The sequence below is a fragment of the Chionomys nivalis genome, chromosome 13 (genome assembly GCF_950005125.1).
Source record: "Chionomys nivalis chromosome 13, mChiNiv1.1, whole genome shotgun sequence".
NCBI classification, from domain to species: domain Eukaryota; kingdom Metazoa; phylum Chordata; class Mammalia; order Rodentia; family Cricetidae; genus Chionomys; species Chionomys nivalis.
The window spans coordinates 62,537,440-62,563,541 of NC_080098.1; the positions used below are offsets into that span (position 1 = coordinate 62,537,440).

A 26,102-nucleotide genomic window follows, 5' to 3' on the forward strand; every position below is an offset into this window, starting at 1 on the left:
TACAAGACATTTAAAACATCAATTTATTCTTTATTGCCAAGATTTATAACAAATTATTTAAAAGTAAAGGCCAATTTTTAGTCCTCATTTAGTTACTTGTTCCATTCCACTCTATGCCTACTAAAGTCAAATGTGTGAAAATACCTGTTAATGCTCAACATTAATATCTGATTTATGATGCAGAAATTAAACACTCAGTTGGTACATCAATTGTCACTTGTCAAAGCAGCTTATTTTTATAATTCACAAATAGGTTATTAGGACAGTCAAAAGACAAAATTTAAATTCAGGGGCAGACCATATTTACTTGATTGACCAAAATTTAAAAAGCAAACAGCCTTCATTTCTATAATACTTCAACGAAATTTACTGTAGGGTTTTTGAGAAATACCTTCAAAGATACCTACATTGCCAGCATTACAATCTGATACTTTAATAAGAGTTACCCTACACTGCTAATATACCATCTTCTGGCATTACATCTGATACTTTAATCAAATTATTATAATGGTCAAAGAAGTTTAGTTACCATCAATTCACTTATATATAAACCAAGTGTGCTCACCCTTTCCCAGTTTTTTGAAACTCTGATGTGTTGATTTTGGTTTATCCTCAATATAAAATTTCTATGACACTTAACATACTACAAGTTAATGACACTTTCAGAGCAAAGCAGAACTGGACAGTTTCCTTCAGTGCTGCCACCACTGAACTGACTGCTCTGTCATGCTGCCTAGATGAACACTGACATTCTTTAGTTACAAGTGTAAAGACACCTACCTACATGAGTTTAAAAATTGATCTGCACAAAAGAAATTTAAAAAATTATATACAACGAATTGGTTTTTAAAAATACAAAAATAACATCTGTCACTTCTGTCATGCTGACAACTTGACATTATATATGCATGCAGAAAAAGTTCCAACTCGGTATCTGAACAGCTGTGTTCTAATATGATGAACAAACTGCCACTATGTTCACACTGACAGAAGGTGTATTCAAAATATCTCATATACTAAATACTGCAATAGTCTCTGCACGTATAAATGCTGGTTATAATAGTTTTTGCTTTGATTAAAAGTGTCTTAAGCTAACATTAAGTGCACTAAAATCCACAACAGTTCAGAAATCTATGACCTTACAATAAAGAAATCCAAAATGTACAACTATAAAAGCAAGAAACAATTACTGCCATGCAAGACTTAAACTGAAAACTCCAAGGAAATGCAATTTAAAACAGCAAGCTCAAATATATTTAACACTCAAGGGGTCAGCAGCGAGTTCTACCAACAATAGACTTAAAAAAGAAAATACATTCTCTTTGCTGGTATAAATCATATCTCCAAATCTGAGAGCAAGCCATCTGTCCTCTGGTTTAAGAGATTAGCTGCAACAAAAAAGGAAATCACTTTACCACACCCAACACAAAATCAATTATGCATATATCATAAAACCTTACTCATAAGATATTAATGTAACCTTGGAAAATCAGGTGGGCTAAATATGAAGCAGTGATTACTACTGACCTTGTCATGCCTTGGAGTGAGCTGTCGTGAAGCTAGTGAGTACCACACCTCAGAAACAAAGCTACTATGTGCATTATGAACCTATCTTAATCTAGGCTAAGTAAGGCTTTATCAAAAAACTGCTCAAACTTACTAAATGTATTTCTTCATCTATGCTTAACAACTCTGCTGTCTCAGATGTGAATTTTTTTCATTGTCATTAATAATCAAAAAATACAATAATTTGAGCCGGGCGGTGGTGGCGCACGCCTTTAATCCCAGCACTTGGGAGGTAGAGGCAGGCGGATCTCTGTGAGTTCGAGACCAGCCTGGTCTACAAGAGCTAGTTCCAGGACAGGCTCCAAAGCCACAGAGAAGCCCTGTCTCGAAAAACCAAAAAAAAAAAAAAAAAAAAAAAAAAACACAATAATTTGATACCTTTGGTTTCTATGCCAAATGATCAAATAAGGAAAAATAAGGAAATATTTACCTCTTTTACAGTTGTTTTAATGAAATCTTTCCTCTCAGTTAAATCGTAAGCAGGATAGTTTTCATATACCTAAAAACATTAAATGCAAATTTAAAAGTCCATAATACTGTGTTTTGGATTAATAAACATGTACACTGTAAGTGTTCTCTGGTTCACAATAGACTTGTACCTGCAAACAGAGTAATAAATTCAAGTAACATTCCCAGTGCTTTTATAACTTCATAATAGTGAATCAAAACCACAGGGATTGGAAGGCTATCTGTGGAGTATCTTTTAGAGGTCCTAGTCTGCATAGCACCCAATATTCTGCTCAGGATTCTACAGTTTGAACTTCAACCTCTACTCTCTATATATGCAATTCTCCTAATGAAATCATGAAAATTCAAATGGTCTCCTAAGTGCTTTACTCCTAGAATTTAAACTAATCTGTCCCCAACTTTCTTAGTCTCAAATCTATTGCTTAATTTCTAGTCTGAACTCACAAGCCTACACACAAGTACCCTAAAGCTGAACTCCTGCCCTCATTTAGGGCCTATAAAACTTTTGCTATAAATAGACAAGCAACAAAATGCTTGGAGCCTTGTTAGGCAGAGTTTGTTACAACTATACAACTGTTCAGATGTATGAAACAGATATAGTAGGTATACAATAAATAGAAGGTGTAGCTTCATTGTACAAAATGTGGTAACATTGGATGACTTAGCCTATGGCCTATAGTTGGCCTGACTTTCCAAACATGTCCGCCACTTACATCACTGCAGCTATCCCTTGTTTGTCAATAAAACTACAACCCTTACTTAATATATTTAGTAAGTTGTACTAATTTCCTTATTGATGGTCATTTACACAACTTCTGATTTTTCAGTATTTATAGACAAAGGTGAATGAATATTCACATTGGCATCATAAATGACTTTTTTCTTAATTTATTTATTTATTACGTATACAATTGTTCTGTCTGTGTGTATGCCTGCAGGGCAGGCAGAAGAGGACACCAGACCTCATTACAGATGGTTGTGAGCCACCATGTGGTTGCTGGGAATTGAACTCAGGACCTTTGGAAGAGCAGGCAATGCTCTTAACCGCTGAGCCATCTCCCAGCCCACGATGACATTTTTTAATGAGCGGCCTTGAAATGGAATTGCTAGGTTAAAGAGTATGTGCCCTCTAAATTTCAAAAAGCTGTTACAACTCAAAATACCAATAGTACGTGATTTTCTGCATTTACTAATAAAAACTGTCAATCTCTATACTGCAAATACTATTATTTCCTTGTAATTCCTGTGCCTGATGAAAGGCCCCTTCAATGTCTACAAGTCTCTCCTAAAGTGGAGAACCAGTGTACATTACCATGTTTCATGAATTTGATCTCAAAGAATCTAAAATGAAGCATCTTTTAAACTATCCTGTCTGTTCTAGTCTCAAAATGTGATTACTGTTCCATGTGATTGGTAGCACTTACAACGGAGCAGCCTTTGATTAGGCTCTTATTTCTGACAGGTTAAGGCAGTAGCGTGACTTGTGTCCCATGCATGTTAGTAAGTGAGTACTCTCACGGAGCTACCAAGCACCCGCAGTCACATACCAGTTGCTTTTCTACCTCTATTGTCTTTTGTCAAATCACCTTTTTTAATGTTTGTTGGGTAACTTTAAAAAATGTAAATACTGAGTCTGGAATAAAACATTCTTTTAATCCCAGCATTAAAGCATGAGCTAGAGGCCACCCTAGTTTACAGAGACCCTATCTCAAAACAAACAAAAGTAACTATTATGATAATCTCAATATTCTATCCAGATTCTCAATTACCTTAGTTTCAAGAAAGTTCCAAGGCATTTACAGATTTTCAAACCTCTAGTTCTCTCCTTACTTCAATAAAGGCTTCCTTGACATCCTAGTGTTGAGGCAAATTACTGTTTCTTACAGTCATTAGATTATGTGGTACTGGCATACTTATACTTAAATATATCAAAGAGATAACATTGAAAATAAAATTAACATGCAATGACAAGTATGCCATTGTTCTTCGACAATAAAGCAGTGGCTTTTAACCTGGGAGTTGACAGGAGTTACCTAAGACAATCAGAATCATATATTTACATTTTTAAGTTATGAAGTAGCGACAAAAATAACTTTATGGCTGGGGGAGCACAACAGGAGGAAGTAAATAAAGGGTCAAATCATGAAGGTTGAAAACCACTGCTATAAAGGGTTTATTATTTTATTATTATTCTGTTTGTTTATTACTCTACTATTCTGGGACTCAGTGAATAATTCTAGATGCTTTTGCATACTCTTTAGGCCCTGGCCCCCATCTGATCCCAGGTAGAAATATATGCTCTGTGGTGCTTCACTCTTCCCCAAACTGTTCAGTTTCACACTGCCCGCATATTTAAAGTAATAACTTCTCTGCTTTATCTCTTCACACCTAGTCTTAACCTTGGCATCTAGTAAAGGCTCAACTGAATGTCTAATAATTTAAAAATAAAGGGGCTGGAGAAATGGCTCAGTGGTTAAGAGCACTGACTGCTCTTCCAGAGGACCTGAGTTCAATTCCCAGCAACCACATGGTGGCTCACAACCATCTGTAATGAGACCCGGCGCCCCCTTCTGGCCTGCGGGCACACATGGAAGGAATGCTGCACACATAATAAATGAATGAATGAATGAATAAATAAATAAAATAATTTGAAAATAAATTCGATGGAAGTACAGGCCATTTAACCTTTGGTGTATTTCATATTCAACTTCACTTATTTATTCATAAGAAACTAGATTTTTCAACCTCCAACTCTATCTACAATATGGATAATGACTCATTCAAGAATAACATTTCCTGGGGGCTGGAGAGGTGGCTCAGTGGTTAAGAGCATTGCCTGCTCTTCCAAAGGTCCTGAGTTCAATTCCCAGCAACCACATGGTGGCTCACAACCATCTGTAAAGAGGTCTGGCGCCCTCTTCTGCCTTCAGACATACACACAGACAGAATATTGTATTAAGTAATAAATAATATTAAAAAAAAGAATAACATTTCCTGAAACGTATTAAAAGAATTCCAGGGAAGTTTAAGTTAGTGACAGTCATCTGTACACTAAGAAGTAAGGTGACTTCTGAGATGCTCTTTAAATCAATGTAAGCCACTAAGTTTTCACACCAGGACAAGTCTGTGTTGTGAAGCACATCATTTTAATTTATTGACTATTCATAAAAATGTTTAGAGATGTTTGATTGTTTTATGATTACTACAGTACCCAGTACCCACAAGAGGGTCTGAAATAGTAGTTCAATACTCTCTGAATGGATACATAAAAACATGCACTAATAGTTTCAAATTAAGTGACTTCCAAGTCAAAGGAGAATAACTAGAATATGTGTGCCAATTACCTCTTTGCAAATCTGCTTCATTGTGACTTCTTCCAAGTTAGCATCAGCCAGTAATTTCTTCACTGTTTCCTTTAATTCTTCATCTGTAGGTGGTTTTTTCAATTTTTTAATTAATGGCTCATCATCAGAACTATCTTCAGATTCAGATTCTAAAAGTTAAGATACCAAGTGTGAATAACTTTTTTGTATTTGAAGGTGTAAGACAAGGAAAATAGTCTTTATATTTAAGAGAACATAAGCCCTCCCAATTATAAATCATTTAGTTTTAATTTTAAAATAAAAAATTTCTACCTTAAAATTACAAAGAATGCACTGAATTTTTTTTTTAAGATTTGAAAACTGGCATGCTATGTCTCAGTGTTCTTTGCAGCTGTCTTGCACACACTAAACACGTACATGCACATGGTGTCCCCAGAGTTGCTGTCATCATCTCTAACATACCTTTTTTGGAACTGTTTTGATTCTTCTTGGTAGTGCTGCTATCTGCCTTCTTAACATTAGCACTTTTTACAGACTTGTTACTTTTAGCAGCAGCTTTTTGTTTTGCTTTTTCTTTTTTAGCTGTCTTTTTTGGTGGTTGCTAGAAGGGAAAGGAAAGCACACATAGATGAGTCACTACTATTTCCCCCTCTCCTTTCTCACTGTAAATACTGGCTATGGCTGGTTAAACATAAATTGTTAACTGTTGAGAATAATTGTACCCTAACACTATTTATTTCGACGTAAATAAGTCATCTACATTATTCCACTTAATTGGGGCTGAAATAGAACTCAAAATCTTCTACTCTCTTCCCCAAATAGAATCCAAGCTACAAGGAGACAAGCTTTTATCCCTTGTGTTCATTAATAAACCCTTAATTTCTAAAATTAGTTCCTGGAATACAGCAGTTGTTCAGTAAAAATTTGTGAATATGAAGAAACAGACTCAGTGAAGTCATCTTGTTCCTAATCACATCAATATAAGCTACGTCTTGAACATAGACCCGATTCTAGAACACGTGTTCTTAAACACCAATCCACAAATTCAACAAAAGCTAAAGGCTGGACATTTGGACAAATTACAGTGTACAAATTCTAGCTTATAAGCACTTTGTTCCAACTAAAGTCTCTGAAATTTATCTCATCTTTATACATCATAACGACCATAAATAGCTAGATGGAGAATGTTCTGCACTCCTGGTTTTCAAGTTATACCATATCAGCTTTTTGCAGTCTGTAAGATACGGCTGCAATACATACTGAGACTAGTCTTGAAGGATCTGTCACTAGAGCCTTATATTACTGGTATGTTATACCTCACTTAACTCCTTCAAAGACAAATACTGTGCTCAATCTGTTCTTCAGATCAAATTGTTTGGAAAATCTAGGTGGACTTAAGACTATTATATGTAAGTGGAATTAATTCAGTTTTTACTTTGTCTTTTTCTGTTACATTAGCATTGCGCATATCTACATGAACCTAGACACACCCTGTAATACTCACTCAGTAATATTCTATTGGCTAGGCACTAACTAGCAGATCTTTCTATTTTGGCTGCTACTAACAGTATATAAGTGGTATTAGGAAGCTGATAAAATATGAGAGTGTTACCAAGCAGCATCAATAGAATTAGTTTTCTCAGGACTAACTTAAATGAATATTTTTTAATTAATGCCCACCTACTTCAAATAAACTCCAGTAGGCACTTAAAGTGAATAATAAAGGTTCAGCTGTTATTAGAATACTCTTATTACACAGAATCAAATATTCATTTTCACTCTTCAAAGACTAATAAAACCTGGACTTGAGTTTAAGAAACTAAGTTATGGGGGGGGGGGTTAAAAAAAAAAAAAAAAAGAGCCGGGCGATGGTGGCGCACGCCTTTAATCCCAGCACTCGGGAGGCAGAGGCAGGCGGATCTCTGGGAGTTCGAGACCAGCCTGGTCTACAGAGCTAGTTCCAGGACAGGCTCCAAAGCCACAGAGAAACCCTGTCTCGAAAAACAAAAACAAAAAAAACCAAAAAAAAAAAAAAACTAAGTTATACTACCCAAAGAGTTGTGAGAGGTAAGCAATAAAACAACATACTACTTCACTGCTACTCAATCTCATTACATTAGGTAATTTGAATTAGGTAATTAAAAATTTCCAGGGTCATCTAAGGTTACAATTAAACTTTTAGTAGGCATACACATTTTGATTAATTTTAAACCTATTAACTGGTACAAATTAGTGGTTTGACAAAGTATAAACATCTGTGGTGATAAAAGGGTAGGGGAGGAAATGAAACCATTGTTAAATAAAGTGTTGCTTCTGAACAAACAAATACATCTTTCTATATTTAACACTATGACTTCAAAAAAAGACAGGTAGCCTATTGTTTACAAAAATTTCTAAGAGTGCAATCAGACCATATAAGAACTATAGAACAAGGTAAATTATAGTTCAGTGTAACAGGGTCTTGAGGTAAGTTGCTTTCAAATTCCAGCCTCAATTCATCACCAGGCCCTACTTTTCCCAATTATCAAATAAAGGAACTGATCTAAGTCTTTATGAGGGTTAATGTACAACTTGTGAAAATACTGCCATCATTAAAATATCATCTACAAAGTGCTCTTTTTGCGATAAATTCCTCCAATATGCAAATCAATTTCCCCTAAAGTGTGATATTGTATAAAATGTCTTTTTAAAAACAAGGTAGCTACTACAGAATGGTAATTATAAAAATGACACCTCACCAACCATGATACATCATACTTAATCACACTGGTAGATACGACTCAACTCACAAACATTAATTTCCATAAATTTATACTGAATTTCACTCATTTTCATTAATCAGTTGTAAATTTTTCATGACACACTTAAGCAGAAACTAATTTAGACTTTATGACTTAGGAAATAGTGAAGACTGAACAGTAAACCAACAAGCTCAGACTTATGTGGGACCCAACATCCTGTGCACAGAAAATAGCTGATGAACTAACATCTTGCCTTTAGCTCTACAAATATTAAAAATCACTTTCACCTACCCTGAAGATGAAGTTATTAGGTACAGATCATCCAAACAGCATCTTAGTTTTGGGAAATGGACACAGTTTCAGCAGTTAAGGCAAATAAAGACCACTGGTATTTGGAGGTATAAATGATGGGCGCTAAGAAGACAAGTTAACCACACCCATTTAAATTTTACACTTTCAATCCTTATCAAAATCTTAATCTAAAGTCAGCTAAAGGATCAACCCTCAATATCTCACAATGGTACCAATTTGATTACTTCAATAATCCCACAATACTTGGGCTATAAATCATTAATCTTAACCTTGTGAAAGATACAGTACAGAAATGAGTAAGAACATGCTCTTATAATCAAGCTTTGCTTTAAATTGACTTCACTGTTAATTCTGCATTCTCAGGCAGATTACTTACCCTTTCCAGTACTCTTTTCCTGGTGAGTAAAAATACATATAAGAATGGCCCCATAAGCTGGGTGGTGATGGGGCATACCTGTAATCTCAGCACTCAGGAGGCAGAGGCAGGTGGATCTTTGTGAGTTTGGGGCCAGCCTGGTCTACAAGAGCTAGTTCCAGCCGGGCGGTGGTGGCACACGCCTTTAATCCCAGCACTTGGGAGGCAGAGGCAGCCGGATCTCTGTGAGTTCAAGACCAGCCTGGTCTACAAGAGCTAGTTCTAGGACAGGCTCCAAAACCAGAGAAACCCTGTCTCGAAAAACCAAAAAAAAAAAAAAAAAAAAAAAAAAAGAGCTAGTTCCAGGACAGGCTCCAAACCTACAGAGAAACCCTGTCTTGGAAAAACAAACAAAAAAACAAGCAAATGTGTCCTATATTATTAGTTCTTGGAAGAAAACCTGTTGGAGAATATTATTTTCAGGTGTGCTACTTTTGTTTACCCTGCATTTGTTTAACTCTGTGAAGCTGTGCTATTCTGCCTTAAACTACTGATGGTCCTAATAATGAGCTGAATGGCCAATAGTGACACAGGAGCAAGTATAGGTGAGGCTGGCAGGCAGAGTATAGATAGGAGAAACGAGGAGAGAATGAATAGCAAAAGAACAAGGAAAGGAGGACATCAGGCCAGCCAAAGAATTAAGAAAGATAAAAAGCCCAAAGGCAAAAGGTAGTAAGGATAATTTAAAATAGGGAAAGCTGGCCGGGCGGTGGTGGCACATGCCTTTAATCCCAGCACTCGGGAGGCAGAGGCAGGCGGATCTCTGTGAGTTCGAGACCAGCTTGGTCTACAAGAGCTAGTTCCAGGACAGGCTCCAAAACCACAGAGAAACCCTGTCTCGAAAAACCAAAAAAAAAAAAAAAAAGCCAAGCTAATACCAGGCATTTATAGCTAAGAATAAAGCTTCTGTGTGTGATTTATTTGGGAGCTGGGTGGTAGGCTCCCCAAAAAGACAAGAGTAAAACACCCCACAACAAAAATCACCCGCTATGTGTTCTTTTTTTTTTTTTTTTTTTTTTCTTTTTCGAGACAGGTTTCTCTGTGGTTTTGGGGCCTGTCCTGGAACTAGCTCTTGTAGACCAAGCTGGTCTCAAACTCACAGAGATCCGGCTGCCTCTGCCTCCCAAGTGCTGGGATTAAAGGCGTGCGCCACCACCGCCCGGCCCTATGTGTTCCTTTAAGCTAGGGATGAAACTGTAAATTTAAGTTGTATACCACAACCTATTTGCTGTATGCTGAATACAGATCTTTTTCTATTAGAAAACAGTACTAATAATGGATGTGTTACATTTGACTAAACCCTTTTTCCTAATCCTATGTGGCCAACCCTCCCATTCACTAATATATGAGGATATCTACAGCTAAAGACTGTTACTAATGTCTTGATCTCTACTACAGAGCTCAGAACCAGTGCTCAGTAACTACTACGCAATTATTAAAGTGGGAAGTGATAGTCGAGGACTAGATACACTTTAAAAACTGCCCCACGTTCCCTTGTTAGTCATCTTGCAAAAGCCATACATGGATTTGTAACACTACTATCTCCTGGTGTAATTTACATGTATAGACTGTATCTGAGAAAGAGGAAAGGAAAAAAAAAGGCCACTGTATCAAACCATCAAGAGTACTCTTGCCACCCTTGAAACTAGGGAGGCTGAAGCAATAGAATTACAAGGCCAACAAGAAATAAAACACTTAAGAAAAAATAAAAAGAATCATAATAATGCTTAAACTATATAAATAAAAGTACATGTCTTATTCCTACAAAGACAAACTAGAATAAGAATTAATTAAATTTGTGAAAGATTCTTTTTTCTTGTTTGGAGACAGGGTTTCTCTGTGTAGTGTTGTCTGTCCTGGAACTCCTTCAGTAGACCAGGCTGACCTCAAACTCACAATGATATGCCTGCCTCTGCTTCCTGGGTGCTGGGATTAAAGGCGTGCACCACCACACCAAGCTGTGAAAGATTCTTAATAGACACCTTTGTTATTTAATCAAACAGATGCTAAGACTGGGTCTTTTTACAAAATGAATGTGGAAAAAAAATTAAGTTTCAATGGATAAAAATACAGAAAAAGCTAGTTCCCAAACTAACTTTTTTCCAAAGATGTGTGTGTGTGTGTCTGTCTGTCTGTCTGTCTGTCTACTGGGTACCCAAGGAGGCCAGAAGACAAGATCTGATCCCTTGGAGCTGGAGTTACAGCCGTCTGACATGTGTGTTGGGGTCTAAACATGAGTTCTCTGGAAGAGTCGCAATGCTCTTTAATGGCTGAACCGTCTCTCCAACCCAAAGGATTAACATAAATCTTCAAAAATTTGAGGAGGATTTTCCATGTATAATCAAGAAATGGCACAAGCACTTTTTGCCAAAAATCTTGTGAGAACAAAGCTTACCTATCTGTTATAGGCAACAGGGCTCTTGGAGGAGGGTCACCAAAAAAGATGCCTGTCACAGAGCCAGAATTCTGTCCTCACAGCAGAAAGGTTGTACTGGGAGAATAGATGAACAAAAATAAAAAATTAGCTTAAAATACATGATTCTTCTACCTTGGTTGAGAAAACCCAGAATGACAAGAAAAAAGAAATATGTAATTCTAGTTTGAGTTCACAAATGATGAAGTGTAAATGGATTTTTATCAAGGTGATCTTTCAACTGTAATTTCCAATAAAAAAAGAATTATTCAGTTCTGTAATTTCCTTCGTTCATATTATGAAATATTAAGGAATAACAAAACATGTATGTCCACATCCCACCACTATCAAGAATTTTTTCAACTAAAAAGGCAATTTAACAAAAAATTCCAATTGTAGGTTTCTCTGAATTGTAGAATATCTAAATGAACAACCCCACTTTTGATTCTTTTTCCTATGAAGTCAGGAAACATAACATGGCTTCCAAAAAAAAGTAAATCCACATCAGATTTGCAGTGTAGCAGCCACTAGAAGTAAAGTACTAACACCTGGATGTCTTCATTGTCCCTCACAGCTAAACGGAGAACATTGTGGTCAATGTCACACAGGTCACATAGAGCCTATGGTTGAAGGCATCCCTTCAAAGGGATAAAGAGAAACACTATTAAGACAGCCTGTTAACAGCTTGCTCTTCTTTGTCTGTAACATGGATGAATATCTGGACATAAACCATTACCCTGCAATCGTATGATTAACTCTGATGAGGACGCAGAGAGAAATCAAGATGGAACTGACCTGGAAACTCCCTCCCTCTCTGTAAGCTAATGTTTACTGCCAGAAGATATAGCTATGGGGGAAAAAATAAAAGATACGGATACGAAGGCTACTGGGAGAAAAGACATTATTACTGCTACAGAACACACGTGTATTACAATACCAGTTCATCAGGCAAGATATACCCACTAATGTAATAGAGGCAAAATAAAATTATTTTCCAAATGAACCAATCTGATGAGACCTACAATACAGGAAGAAATATATACGTACACCTGGATACTGTAAAACCCTGGTCAAGAGCCTATGGCTGAGGATCAGGACCCACAGAAGAAACCTATTACTAATGTTCACCAACATGAATATGTAGTCAGATTGCATTCTAGGTATTTTTGTTTATATCCAGATTAGGGTAGCTCTCATCCTAGGGCAGAAAAGCACCTTTTTACAGAGGATAACAGTTAATACAATGAAACCTATCTGGTCAAAGCACAGAAAAAATGATGAACACCCATCCTTAAATGGGACATCTATATCAACTCCTACCCAAGGCCCAGGAAGCATGACAGAAGAGGGAACAGAATGAATTCAAGAGCTGAAGGACAGAGATGATTGTCATGAAACACAGCCATCCAGACAAGACACTACCATAGCAACCACAAACATACATACAGCAGCTACATACAAGATTGGCCCAACTTTTCATCATGGATGGGGAGAGCCTTCCTTAGGAGCTGATGACTATTAATGGTCGCTGGAGGAGTCATTTTTTAATCTAACCATTGGGAAGAGGATTCAGAAGGAAAGAGGGATACCAGAGGGTAATGAGGGGTGTTAAAAAGCATAATACAAGTTAGACCTAGTTTATGTCACAGGAGGGAAAAAAAACTTATTTACGTTGGACAGCTCATTTGTACCTCTTCCTAAACTTTATCTTGGCAACAAGACTGGATTTAGAAATGGTAATCAGAATAAAATGTCTTCTTTGGGGGAAAAGAGACCTATGAGACAGGTTGTCTCTCTGTAGTTCTGGCTGTCCTGGAACTCATTCTGTAGACCTGGCCTCTGGCAATTGCCACCATGCCTGACTAAGGATTCTAACAATAACAGTTATCAATGAATACAAAATATATGTAGCCAGGCACTTTTGAAGTCATTTAATATGGCCCTATGAGGTTGCTTCCAATTTTACTAATGGGAGATTGAGTACAGAAATTAAGTAATTTGTACAAAGTCATATAGTGAAAAACCAGGGATTTGAACCCAGTTCCCAAACCTATTTTGTTTTATGAAGACAAAACAAACAACAAAATATATATACTGTAGTAACTTTAATAATTTAACTTCTCATGATTTGCCCTTAAAGTGTTAGAAACCATTAAGGACATATGGTAAATTAGCAAAATATTGGACAAGGAAAATAATTAGTTTAAAATCATGGAGGTTAGTGAGGTAGTTCATGCCACATAAGCATAAAGACTTAAATTCAACTTCTATCACCCACATAAAAAGCCAGGCAGAGGGATGCAATAGCTGTAATTTTAATGCTAGGAAATAGGAGAATCCTATGGCTTCCTTGACAGCCAGCCTAACCTAACCTAGCCCAGGTCCCAGTGAAAGACCTTTTCTCAAAACAGGTTGATAGAGGCAGGGTATGGTGATAAGATGCCTTTAATTTCACCACTAGGAGAACAAAGGCAGGCTATCTCTATAAATTCAAGGCCAGTGTGATCTATATAATAAGATCTAGGCTAGTCAGTTCTATATACTGAGATCCTGTCTCAAAAACGAGGGTTTGGGAGCAATGGCTCAACAGCTGCTGTCTGGCATCCACATACACAAAGCTGTCACAATAATATACGTACATATAAACAATGTTTTCCTCTCAGCTATCAAACCATAAAAACCTGAGAGTTCAGAGTATTCATCTTCCCTCCACACAAAAATACAGTAGAGGCTGGAGGGATGGCAGAGGAGGTTAAGAGCCCTTGTTCCTTTAGGAGACCCAGTTTAATTCCCAGCAACCATGCCAGATGGCTTATAGTCACCTCCAACTCCAGCGGATCTGATGCCCTCTTCTGGCCTCAGAAAGCACTGTACTCATACACACAGATATGCATATGCACATAACTAAAAAACTGTTAAATGTATGAAGTACCTGTAAGATTTGGAAAAAAAAATTCTTACATTATGAAAATAGCTCAGATTCAGAAGCACCTTTAGTAATCTGACATTAGGAGCGGGAGAGATGGCTGAGCTCTTTTTTCAAGGGAGCTGGATTTAATTCCCAACACCCATATGGCAGCTCACAACCGTGTATAACTCCAATTCTTGGGGACCTAATGCCCTCTTCTGGCCTCTGTAGGCAACAGACATTAAAACAAGAATTTTAAATATCTCAGGTCATATTCAAATAAAACAAGTATATTACATATCTTCTCAAAAAAGATTTTATTTTTAATTATAAGTATGCATGTGTATTTGTGTGAGAATGCATAGATGAGTTTAGGTTCTTGCAGAAACCAGAAGAGGGCATTATAACCTCTAGAGTTGGAATTACAGGCAGTTCAACCTGGGTACCAGGAACTCTGTCCTTCTGCAAGGGTAGTATAAGCTCTTAAACAACTTAGTCACGTTCCAGCCTCATAATTTACCTTATTCATCTAATTCTGTGGTGTTCGGTAGATAAAAAGCACCCTTCCTGACCACATAAAGTACATTTATTAGTGTTCAAAGATATTTCTGGCTAGTGCAACTGTGTGGTGCTTCCCACAAGGAAATATCTAGACTACAGTATCAATCCAGGATTAATCAGACCTATAGAATAAATTTATAGAATAGGTTCTAACTCCTACAGAAAATGAAAAAATAAAACATGGCATACTAAACATCAGTAAGAACAGGAACTCACCTTCTGTACCTATTTTCCCTGACCTTGACTAAGGACAGATACAGCAAAAGCTAAATATAACACTTTTCCTCCTACCTCATATGCACTATGGAAGCATTTTACAAATATGTGCAAACAGAAAATGTCCCATTTCTAGGTGACATAAACTTCAAATGCTGTTACACTCATTAAATAATTCCCAAAAGGTTGAAGGAAAATGACAACCTTTTTTTTTTTTTTTTTTTTGGTTTTTCGAGACAGGGTTTCTCTGTGGTTTTGGAGCCTGTCCTGGAACTAGCTCTTGTAGACCAGACTGGTCTCGAACTCACAGAGATCCGCCTGCCCCTGCCTCCCAAGTGCTGGGATTAAAGGCATGCGCCACCACCGCCCGGCGAAAATGACAACCTTTAACACTTTACTTTTTGCATCAAATTACATCAGTTCAGGTCAATTATAAAATATTGATAAAAGTCTCCTAAGAATGTGCTCCCATGGGCTGAAGGGATGGCTCAGTAGTTAAGAGCAATGGCTGTTCTTCCAGGGGTTCCATATTCAATTCCTAGCACCCACACGGTGGGGGGGCTCACAGTCACACATTAACTCCAGTTTCTGATGTGCCCTTCTGGCCGCTGCAGACAGCAGGAATGCATGTAGTGCAAAGACATGCTTATGGACAAAAGACCCATAAATAAAATACTAAAAGAGAAAGAATACACCCCTCTGTGTTTCTGTTTAGTTTTGCTGCTTCCTTTCCCATTTCTCTCTGAATAATTCAAGGCAGACTTCAAATCTATGTCACAAACTCAGCTGTTTTGAAACTTTAATGTTTGATATGGGGGGATATAAGCCTGCTCAATTAATTAAGCTTTCATGAAAAGGAACCAACATTGCTAGTGGGTGGTGGCATACACCTTTAATCCCATCACTCAGTAGGCAGAAACAGGTGGATCTCTCTGCTTTTGAGGCAAACCTAGTCTACAGAGTGAGTTCATAGTGAAACCCTGTCTTAAAAAAAAGAAAGAACACATAGAAATGACATCAAACTATTTGCTTGTTTATATAGCAAGAATATTTATCTGATAGAAAATAATAGAGAAAACAATAGTTAAAAAATATGCCTTACCTCCTCTTCACTTTCTTTCTCGTCATCTTCTGAAGACTCTTCCTTATTTTTCTTCTCATCTTCGTCACTACTGGATTCATCTGACAGGATTTCAGGACATTTGGTTTGCTTTGACTTCCTTGTTGTTCCAGAACTGTTCCGTTCCTTTTTACTACCTTTGCTTGAAGATTTTTTGGATTTTGGCAATGGCTTTATATAGAGAAAAAGAAAAAACTTTTTAACAGTAACATCAATAAGGGTATTTCTAAGTCAATCAACTCGTTTTGATAATTACTCAAATTCTGTCAGAAAGCATTTAAAGGATTAGCAGAGAAATCATCTTTAAATGTGTCAAGGCTACCTAAAACTGCATTACCACTATTCTCAATTGTCTTGTAAACATCTGGCATAACCATCTGCAAAGGGTATCGTTGGTTCTGAAACAGGACTAGAATTATGCACTGTAATGAGTTCAGGTAGTGTCTACATTTGATCAAGACAATAACTGAGGGGCTGGAGAGATGGCTCAGCAGTTAAGAGCATTGCCTGAAAAAAAAAAAAAAAAAAAAAAAAAAGAGCATTGCCTGCTCTTCCAAAGGTCCTGAGTTCAATTCCCAGCAACCACATGGTGGCTCACAACCATCCGTAATGAGATCTGGTGCCCTCTTCTGGCCTGCAGGCATATATGCAGACAGAATATTGTATACTTAATATTTAAAAAAAAAAGACAATTAACTGAAACTAGACTTAATGTATTTCATTTTTATAAGCACTAAAGATACCATTACTAGGAGCTTCTTGCTTTAATTAATCAAAGGAGTAGAAAAAACTATCAGAGAAAATAAAGCTTAATTAGCAATCATATATCCTCAATTTATACTACCTCTTTCAGTAATGCCAAGTTCTCAGCAACATCTTCAGTATAGAATAAATGTTGAGTAATTATGAAAGTAATAATAGGCATGAAATAGGTTAATGTGTTATATATGCCTTCAGTTAAACCGTATCCATTTCTAATCACACGAGAAAAACTATTTGATCAGTCAATGAATTTATTTTTCAATGCTTTCTTAGGAGTATTTGCTAAATTCTAAAATTTAAACACTGTGTATCAGTCCCACATAACCATTTCCTCAATGTATTTCCCTTATTCCAATGCCTTCCAGACAGAAAACCCTGGAGCCCTGATTTATATCTTTGTGACATGTAGGTACTTTTATCTTTTTATCTTTTTGAAGCAGGGTTTCTCTGGGTAGCCTAAGGATACTGGAACTTGCTCTGTAGACCAGGCTGACCACTAACTAGAGACCCGCTGCTAGGATTAAAGTGGGATCAAAGATGTGCACTGCCACTTTTCTTTCAGGATTTTTCAAGACCGGGGTTCTCTGTGTAACAAGTCCTAGCTGTACTGGACCTCCTGGAGTTCCGCCTGCCTCTGCCTCCTAAGCACTGGGATTAAAGCTGTGTGCTGCCACCACCAGACTACTTTTCCTAATCTTGTACTACTCACACCTGATTTGAAGGAAAATATATGCTATTTTATATTATAAAAATATTGCAGTTCTGTCCATGAAAGGCATATATTTTAAATGCAGATGACAAGACTATCAACACAATTCTGTGGCTAAATTACCATTCCAGTAGGAGAAAGGAAAGGCTGTTAATAACCATTTTACTGAGATGGTAAAAAACAGATCCTTACTTTGCCAGAAGGCTTTGGATGCATTAAGAAATTCAAGATCCTCTTCACTAGTTTGCTGTTCACGCCTGATCTCTCTAAATCAAGAACCTCACAGATGCTCTTTAGCATGGCGTTTCTAAACCTGAAACAGAAAGCAGGGGAAAAGAAGGTGACTACACACGAGTTCATAAGTAATCTTTATCATATAAAGAAGAGCCAGAAAAATTGGTCTGCTTTGTTTCCATAACAGTTATAAGTATTTCCCTGGAGGTTACTCTTATTAATTACCTGACCACAGGGCACAACAATTAGAAAATGAATATTTACCAACTACTGAAGTAAACTCACTGGAAAGTTACCTAAATTTCCAATAATACAAAATTCATGGACTTGTAAATTAGTAATTCATCATTACAGTGTCTCAATGAAGACCTGATTTCTTTTTTTCTTTTTGGATTTTCGAGACAGGGTTTCTCTGTAGCTTTTGGTTCCTGTCCTGGAACTAGCTCTTCTAGACCAGGCTGGTCTCGAACTCACAGAGATCCGCCTGCTTCTGCCTCCCCAGTGCTGGGATTACAGGAGTGCCCCACCACCGTCCGGCTGAAGACCTGATTTTTATTTAAATTTTCTACAGGCATTTAGTAAACAAAAGTTCTAAAGTTTGTCATTTTGCTAGCATTATGGAAAATGACAATTCCTCATCAAAGAAATTATGTTCAAGGCAAGTTTAAAACACTAAGAAGTAGTGACAGCAGGGAACAGAAATACATTTCATTACATTTCCTTCAGACTATATGAGCTTTGAACTCTCAGATTACCTGTATCTTCTAGAAAATGAAATTTTAAGGGTTTTCAATAATTTTAAGTCATTATTTACTGGAACATAACAGATAACCCAAGGTGATACTATGAAAGACTTGTCAAGTACTAACTTAAAGTTAGCAATCTAGCCGGGCGGTGGTGGCGCACGCCTTTAATCCCAGCACTTGGGAGGCAGAGGCAGGCGGATCTCTGTGAGTTCGAGACCAGCCTGGTCTACAAGAGCTAGTTCCAGGAAAGGCTCCAAAACCCTCCCTCGAAAAACCAAAAAAAAAAAAAAAAGTTAGCAATCTACTAAAAATGAGCAGGCATTCATTCTTAAATGGAATATAGCATTATCAACCAATAACAATATTTATAAAAATAACTTACTTTTTCAGCATTTCTTCCTTCTTTTTATACTGGGTACTGCCTTTTTCAAATGGAAAGCCACTAAACTGACCCACATTCTTCTTTAATGAGGACACCTGAAAATATTTTTGATATTGTTAATGCTATTATCCAGTAATACACAAATAAAAAAAAAATTCAAAGATTTTCAGAGCCATCACCCAAGTTAATTTACTGAACAAAACTGAAAAGTATGTGCTACTGACATATTAACATTACAAAAATTCTACAAACTGAATTAATTCTTTGAAAAGGTTGAATCTGAATGTATTTTCACCTAGCAAGTTACCAGAATTGTTTCTTACGTAGGTGTAGAAAGTTTCTAGTCAATGAGTATTTTTAAAAAAGCAAATAATTTTAAGTACTCCAAAAAGTTAATTCCATTCACTAGTTATGAGACATGTGTATATTAGATTGTACAAACTGAGGTTAGCACATGTTAAAATAAACTAGACCGTGCTTCAGACAGCCTTAATAACATCTAACTTGTTTTACACAACCTAAAGCAAAGTTTCTTACTTCAAATACAGTCAGTGACATGGGCTGAAGAAATGGTTCAGTGGTTAAGACCACTGGCTGTTCTTCCAGAGGACCCAGGTTCCATTCCCAGCACCTATATGGTAGCTGGCTCACAACCATCTGTAACTTCAGCCCAGGGAATCCAAACACCCCCTCAGGTAGCAAGCACACAACAGGCAGACACTAGGTAAAACACCCATACAAATAAAACAATCCCTTTCTTTTCAAGTAGTTATATGTAGAACAATTAACATATCATTTGGCAAACAACTGTCACCCACTTTTATGAGTATTACAATTAAAAGGGAATATTTACTGTGAGTAGTCAGAACATTTAAAACCAATTTATTCTAATAGTTTTTTTTAAAACCACTAAAATCACAACAAACTGTATTATATAATTTAGATTTTCAGTTTGGAGCATTTTTGTTTTGGTGGTTATGGTGTTAGAAACCCAACTTAGGGGCCGGGCGGTGGTGGCACACACCTTTAATCCCAGCACTCGGGAGGCAGAGGCAGGCAGATCGCTGTGAGTTCGAGACCAGCCTGGTCTACAAGAGCTAGTTCCAGGACAGGCTCCAAAACCACAGAGAAACCCCGTCTCAAAAAACCAAAAAAAAAAAAAAAAAAAAAAGAAACCCAACTTAGGGCCTTGGGCATGGCAGATAAGCAATCTATCTCTGAACTATCCCAGGTTGGGATGAAAAACAAGAGAAAGCCCTAGGTACTGTCTTGTTAATAACCAGCTACTTGCTAGGTGGTGATGCACACCTTTAATCCCAACACTGGAGAGACAGGCAGGCAGATCTGAGTTCTCGAGGTCAGCCTGGTCTACAATAAGAGCTAGTTCCAGGACAGACTCTAAAGCTACAGAGAAACCCTGTCTGGAAACCCCACCTACCCAAAACAAACAAAAACAATAACAATAAAGTAAAAGGAAAAGATAACAAGCTACTCATACTAAAAAAAGTCTATGTCTGAATTTACTTACTGGTATCGGATCACTAAAGTCTTACAGGATTAATATAGTGAAGCATCTTAATATACTAAGTATCAAAAAACAGGAAAGATGTTTTCAAACGTCTTACTGTGCCTGGTCTGTTGTAAAGCAGTTTGTGTAGATTTCTAAGTTCATCTGTTTTTTTCTTACTCAGAAAGAAATGTATCCTTTCAATTTCACAAAGTTTCTGACCCTTCCCTGGAAAAAAAAATCATAATTAAGTACCCAGACCTTATTAATATTTAGTTAACTTAATGAAAATTATAATCACAGCACAGTTTGTATTACTTTATGTTAATGGGGAAAATTAAAATTATCCCAAAATAGATCACTATTTCCTAAACACTAAATATGCTATTACCAAGTATTTGCTAATCACTTTCCTGCCTAACTGGGCATTTTCACTGTAAAAGGAATATAGAATAAACTTACCTTGTGCAATTGTAAATGGCTCTCTTTGTAAGGAAGACACTTGCATTGTCAATCTTTCTACTTTCTTCTTTTCTCTCTTGCCTTCCACAATGAGACTCTTTTCTAGGAATTAAATGAATAACTTTTAATTTTTTTTTTTTTTTTTTTTGGTTTTTTCGAGACAGGGTTTCTCTGTGGCTTTGGAGCCTGTCCTGGAACTAGCTCTTGTAGACCAGGCTGGTCTCGAACTCACAGAGATTCACCTGCCTCTGCTCCCAAGTGCTGGGATTAAAGGCATGCGCCACCACCGCCCGGCTTTAAAAAAAAAAAAAAAAAAGATTTATTTATTTATTTATTATGTATACAACATTCCTTCCCTGTATGCTTGCATGCCAGAAGAGGGCACCAGATCTCATTATAGATGTCTTTGGGCCACCATGTGGTTGCTGGGAATTGAACTCAGGACCTCTGGAAGAACAGTCAGTGCTCTTAACCTCTGAACCATTTCTCCAGACCCCATAATAAGCAGCCATACTACTGTGTTATAAACACTAGCGCATATTTCCCTGTCTGACTATACTTTGGTACCTGTTTTAAGATAGCTGGCTGGATGTTATTTTGTAGTATGATAATTATGTTCCTGACAGCCATAAGTCACTCTAACAAAGTTAACTACTGTTTAGTCCAGACTTCTGAGAAAAACCCAGGAAATATGTAATATATAAAGCTTAAAATATGGTTATATTTATCAAAAACTACTTATTGATTGAAACCTAGTCAAATAAACTATATTTTGTGGTCGGTCCTCTTTTCATTCAAGTGAATGCCTATTATGTCCAAAAATGTACCTAATAATCAAAATGGTGTATTAAGCAGTTTTTTAAATTTCCACTAAGAAAATGAAAACTGTACTCAATGAGAAAGACGAAAAAAGTCTTTAAGATACAAATAAGGGATAAAGGTACAGATCAATTAGAGAATGTCTAAAACTGGTGACTCAAGTCCAATACCCCAGAGGCCTAAGCCCAGACAGAATGAATATGGTGGAAGATTCCCTCAAGTTGTCTTTTGACCTTCACATGCACCACACCTGCCACACAAAACAAGGAAAAGCTACAAAATGTTTTGTGAGGGACTGGAGACTCGGCTCAGTGGTTAGGGAGCACTCACTGCTCTATCAGAGGACCAGAGTTTGATACACAGCACATGGAAGCTCACACCATCTCTAACTCCACTTTCCGGGATGATCAGATACCTTCTGACCTCTGAGAGCACCAAGGCCACATACTGGGTGTACATACATACATGCAAGCAAAACACCCATATACAGAAATAAAAATATTTTTAAAAAACATTTTGTGCAACCTTCTTCAAGACCCACTAATACCACTTGTAGGTATATACCCAAAGGATGCTCAATCGTGCCACAAGGACATGTGCTCAACTAAGTTCATAGCAACATTGTTTGTCATAGCCAGAACCTGGCAACAACCTAAATGCCCCTTGATCGGAGAATGGATAAAAAAAAAAAGTGGTACATTTACACAATGGAGTACTACACAGCAGAAAAAAATAACGACACCTTGAATTTTACAGGGAATGGATGAAACTAGAAAACATTATTTTGAGTGAGGTAACCCAGACAATTATCACATGTACTCACTCACTGGTGGTTTTTAAACATAAAGCAAAGAAAGCCAGACTACAAACCACAATCCCAGAGAACTTAGATAAAAAATGAGGACACTAAGAAAGACTTACATAGATATAATCTACATGGGAAGTAGAAAGTAAAAAAAGACAAGATCTCCTGAGTAAATTGGGAGCGTGGGGACCTTGGGGGAGGGTTGAAGGGGGGAGGGGAGAAGCAGGGAGGAGAGGAGAGAAAAATGTAGAGCTCAATAAATATGGGGGAAAAATAAATTTTAAACGCAAAATAAACCTTGATATGTTGATTTTTTTCTAATTTCTTTAAAAGTGAGATAGAGGCCGGGCGGTGGTGGATCTCTGTGAGTTAGAGACCAGCCTGGTCTACAAGAGCTAGTTCCAGGACAGGCTCCAAAACCAGAGAAACCCTGTCTCGAAAAACAAAAAAAAAAAAAAAAAAAAGGGAGATAGAGATAAATTATTGAATTAAACTGTCCCATTCATGATGATACTGAATGAAGTCCATAAAAGTTTGGATTTGGAGCCGAGCAGTGGTGGCGAACGCCTTTAATCCCAGCACTTGGGAGGCAGAGGCAGGCGGATCTCTGTGAGTTCGAGACCAGCCTGGTCTACAAGAGCTAGTCCAGGACAGGCTCCAAAACCACAGAGGAAACCCTGTCTCGAAAAACCAAAAAAAAAAAAAAAAAAAAAAAAAAAAAAGTTTGGATTCGGCATTAATAAAGCTTAATAAAGGATAAATTAAATAATTTAATTAACTCATAAAGGATAAATAACCCCCCCAAAAAATGTTTTGTGAGTTGAAGAGGGATTATTTTATGGTCAGGGAGGAAAAAGGATCAAAGCATTAGTGTACGTTTTACAAGACAGTTCAGATTTGGGGCTATATAAGGAGCTGCAAAGAATGAATGCAGAAAGCTAGCATTAACAGCTCCTCTTATCACTCAATTTCCTCTTCTTGGTAACTTTATTCACTTGCTTTGGATCAGGATCTACAAACTAACAATTACTTAGTCCAACCCTGGAGTAGAGTTTTCAAATTAATGTAGGCTGGCTATAACCTGGACAACTCCTCTATGTCCTACAGGAACCCAAACAACACATCCAAGACCTTATAATCCTCTCCAAGCAAGCTTGTTCTGTCTGTATTTGTTTTTCTGGAGAATAACACCATCACCCAAACCCTATAGACAAAAGCTAAGAGTCACTGCTTCAATTCAGTCTGTCTCATCTTCCACAAATCACTTCCAAGTCTTGCTAACAATGCCTTACTTCCCAGACTTCAGTCAGTAACTTCATCGTCATGTACCTTTCTATCATTATACTGAAGGTATATTCTGGGCTAAGGAAAATTCAAAACTAGCCGGGCAATGGTGGCGCATGCCTTTAATTCCAGCACTTGGGAGGCAGAGGCAGGCAGATCTCTGTGAGTTCAAGACCAGCCTGATCTACAAGAGCTAGTTCCAGGACAGGCTCCAAAACCACAGAGAAACCCTGTCTCGAAAAAAACCAAAAGAATTAAAAACTGACACTTCCAGCATCTCAAACACCTCAAGAGAAAAAACGAGTAATAATGAATTAGTTTTGAAACTATTAAGGACTAAACCTACAAAGAAAGTTTTTAAAAATAATTGACTTATATTCAACCAACTCCAGGATTCTGAGAATTATTTTTAGCCTCTAAAACATGTTTTGGTCTTTTATAGTGTATTTACATAACTTCTCAATGTCTTTCTGCCCAAGGAAACTCACTACCTCTAATACCTCAACTTTGCCCCCCTAGGAAGACAAAAAAATAGTAAAATATCAGAGGTCCAAGTGCTAAGAAAGTCTTAACAATACTAACAAGGCAGCCAACTTTCAATTATTTGATTGGGAGTAACTTCAAGGTAATTTAAACAATTCGTATTAAGATTTATAATTAAAGCAAGTGCTGTACTTAAATGACACACTCCCATAAGGTCTTAGGGCACATACCACTTCAAATAAAAAGTATACCTTGTTCCCCTAGCCCATATTATATTTACAAAAAGAAATGACAGGTTGGGACGAGCGCTTGAACCCTGAGACCTGCTCTGGCCATTTACTGTCAAAACTGGACCCGACTAGCACCGGAATATGAGAAGAGCCGTAAGAATGTCTCGGGAAAACTCACGTACCTGTGGAGGGACAGCAATAAGCATCCTGAACAACTGACAAGCCTCCTCGTCTCTAAGCGGGCTTCCCCACACAGAGGTGGTCATCACCACCCATCTTTGAACAGTATTAGCTCCAAAACCGAGACCGCTGTGGGTTCACAGTCTAACTTTCAGTTCAGTTTTTTTTTTTTTTTTTCCCCGTTTTGAAACTACTTTCTCCAACAGCAGCAGCTTTCACGGGTTTCACGGGTGATTCCCAGGCAAAGAAAAAACGCGCCCACAAGAACCCTTCCTCAAAAATCAGCAGCCACAGAGGGCTGGAGACAGGGAACCATTTCCAGGATGAGCTAGCATACCTGTGGTGTTAGGTTACAGCGCGGACCTTAGGGGAACTTCAAAAGGCAAAGGCTGCAGAATGAAATTAGCACAATGAAAACACTCGCGTACCCACACAGCAGTGGCGTGGAAGACAGATCTCAGACTTACAAACTTCCTGCCGGGTGACGAAGTGTTCAGATGGCACGGCGCGAAAACTCAGCTACACTCGCCATCGCAGCTCTGGCAGACGCTCAAAGGGGAAAAAAAAAAAAAAAAAAAAAAGGAGAAAAAATACCAATTCTCTGCCACTGACGGTTGGCAAATATACACGACATCATTCGCCTGAACCATCCACTCCGACCTGCTGCCTCCGAGCGCCAAAAAGCCAGAGCACCGCTTCCCAAGGGAGGGGGAGGAAAAAAAACTTTTGATGTGAAAATCCCACCCGTGAAGGATGCGCGTCCCTGCCCACCTTTCTCTTCCTCCTCGTCATCCTCTTCCTCCTCCTCCTCCTCTTCACTCTCGTCCCTGGGGCCCGGCATTTCGGGCTCCTTCTCGGACGCGGGCTGCGCTGGGCCGTCGTCTGCCTCCGCAGCGGGGGCCGCCGCCGCCGACATGCTGCTGGGAACCTGCGGGCGGAGAGGAAGCCGCACGCTCCGGTTCGTTCGCTCGCTCGCTCGCTCGCTCGCACCGGCAAGACCGCGGCGACCGCTCGCGGCAGCTGCTTCCCGAAGCGCCCACTCCGGAGGCTCAGCCACTCCGCCCGCCTCCCCGGGGTTGCCCGAGGCGGGAAATCGCACCGCCCTCCCGCCGCCGGCGCGCGCGCTCCCGCCCGGCCTGCGCCGCGCCGCCCCGGGCCAGTCCGGCCAAGGCCAGCCTCGCCGTGCGCGCCGCGCGTCCCCTCCCCCGCGTCGGGCCGCCGGGCGGATGGCGCGTCGTCCCCCTCCCCCGACCTCCCCGCCGCCGCGGGGGCAAAGCCACTACGGCGCTCTCCGCTGCCACCCTCACCGCGGGTGCGCACGAGGAGGTCGCCGCCGAGTGAGAAGGCGCGCGGGCCGAGGTTCTCGCGCCGCCGCAAGCTCCCTCGGCTCCTCAGAATCAACAAGATTTTCAAAATGGCGGTTCGGGAAGCAGAGCGGGAATGCGCCGGCCAATCA

General features: G+C 38.5%; 1 protein-coding gene across 1 annotated transcript; it reads right to left on the bottom strand.

The window, feature by feature from the left end:
* On the bottom strand, positions 1 to 26,102 carry Dek (DEK proto-oncogene). Its single transcript, XM_057787007.1, has 11 exons — positions 25,954 to 26,102; positions 25,418 to 25,574; positions 20,846 to 20,947; positions 20,502 to 20,611; positions 18,877 to 18,971; positions 17,707 to 17,827; positions 16,026 to 16,214; positions 5,820 to 5,958; positions 5,379 to 5,527; positions 1,997 to 2,065; positions 1 to 1,388 (listed from the first exon to the last, which is right to left on the bottom strand). The coding sequence occupies exons 2-11, from the start codon at positions 25,560 to 25,562 to the stop codon at positions 1,377 to 1,379; spliced, it is 1,131 nt and encodes a 376-aa protein (XP_057642990.1). The 5' UTR covers positions 25,563 to 25,574; positions 25,954 to 26,102; the 3' UTR covers positions 1 to 1,376.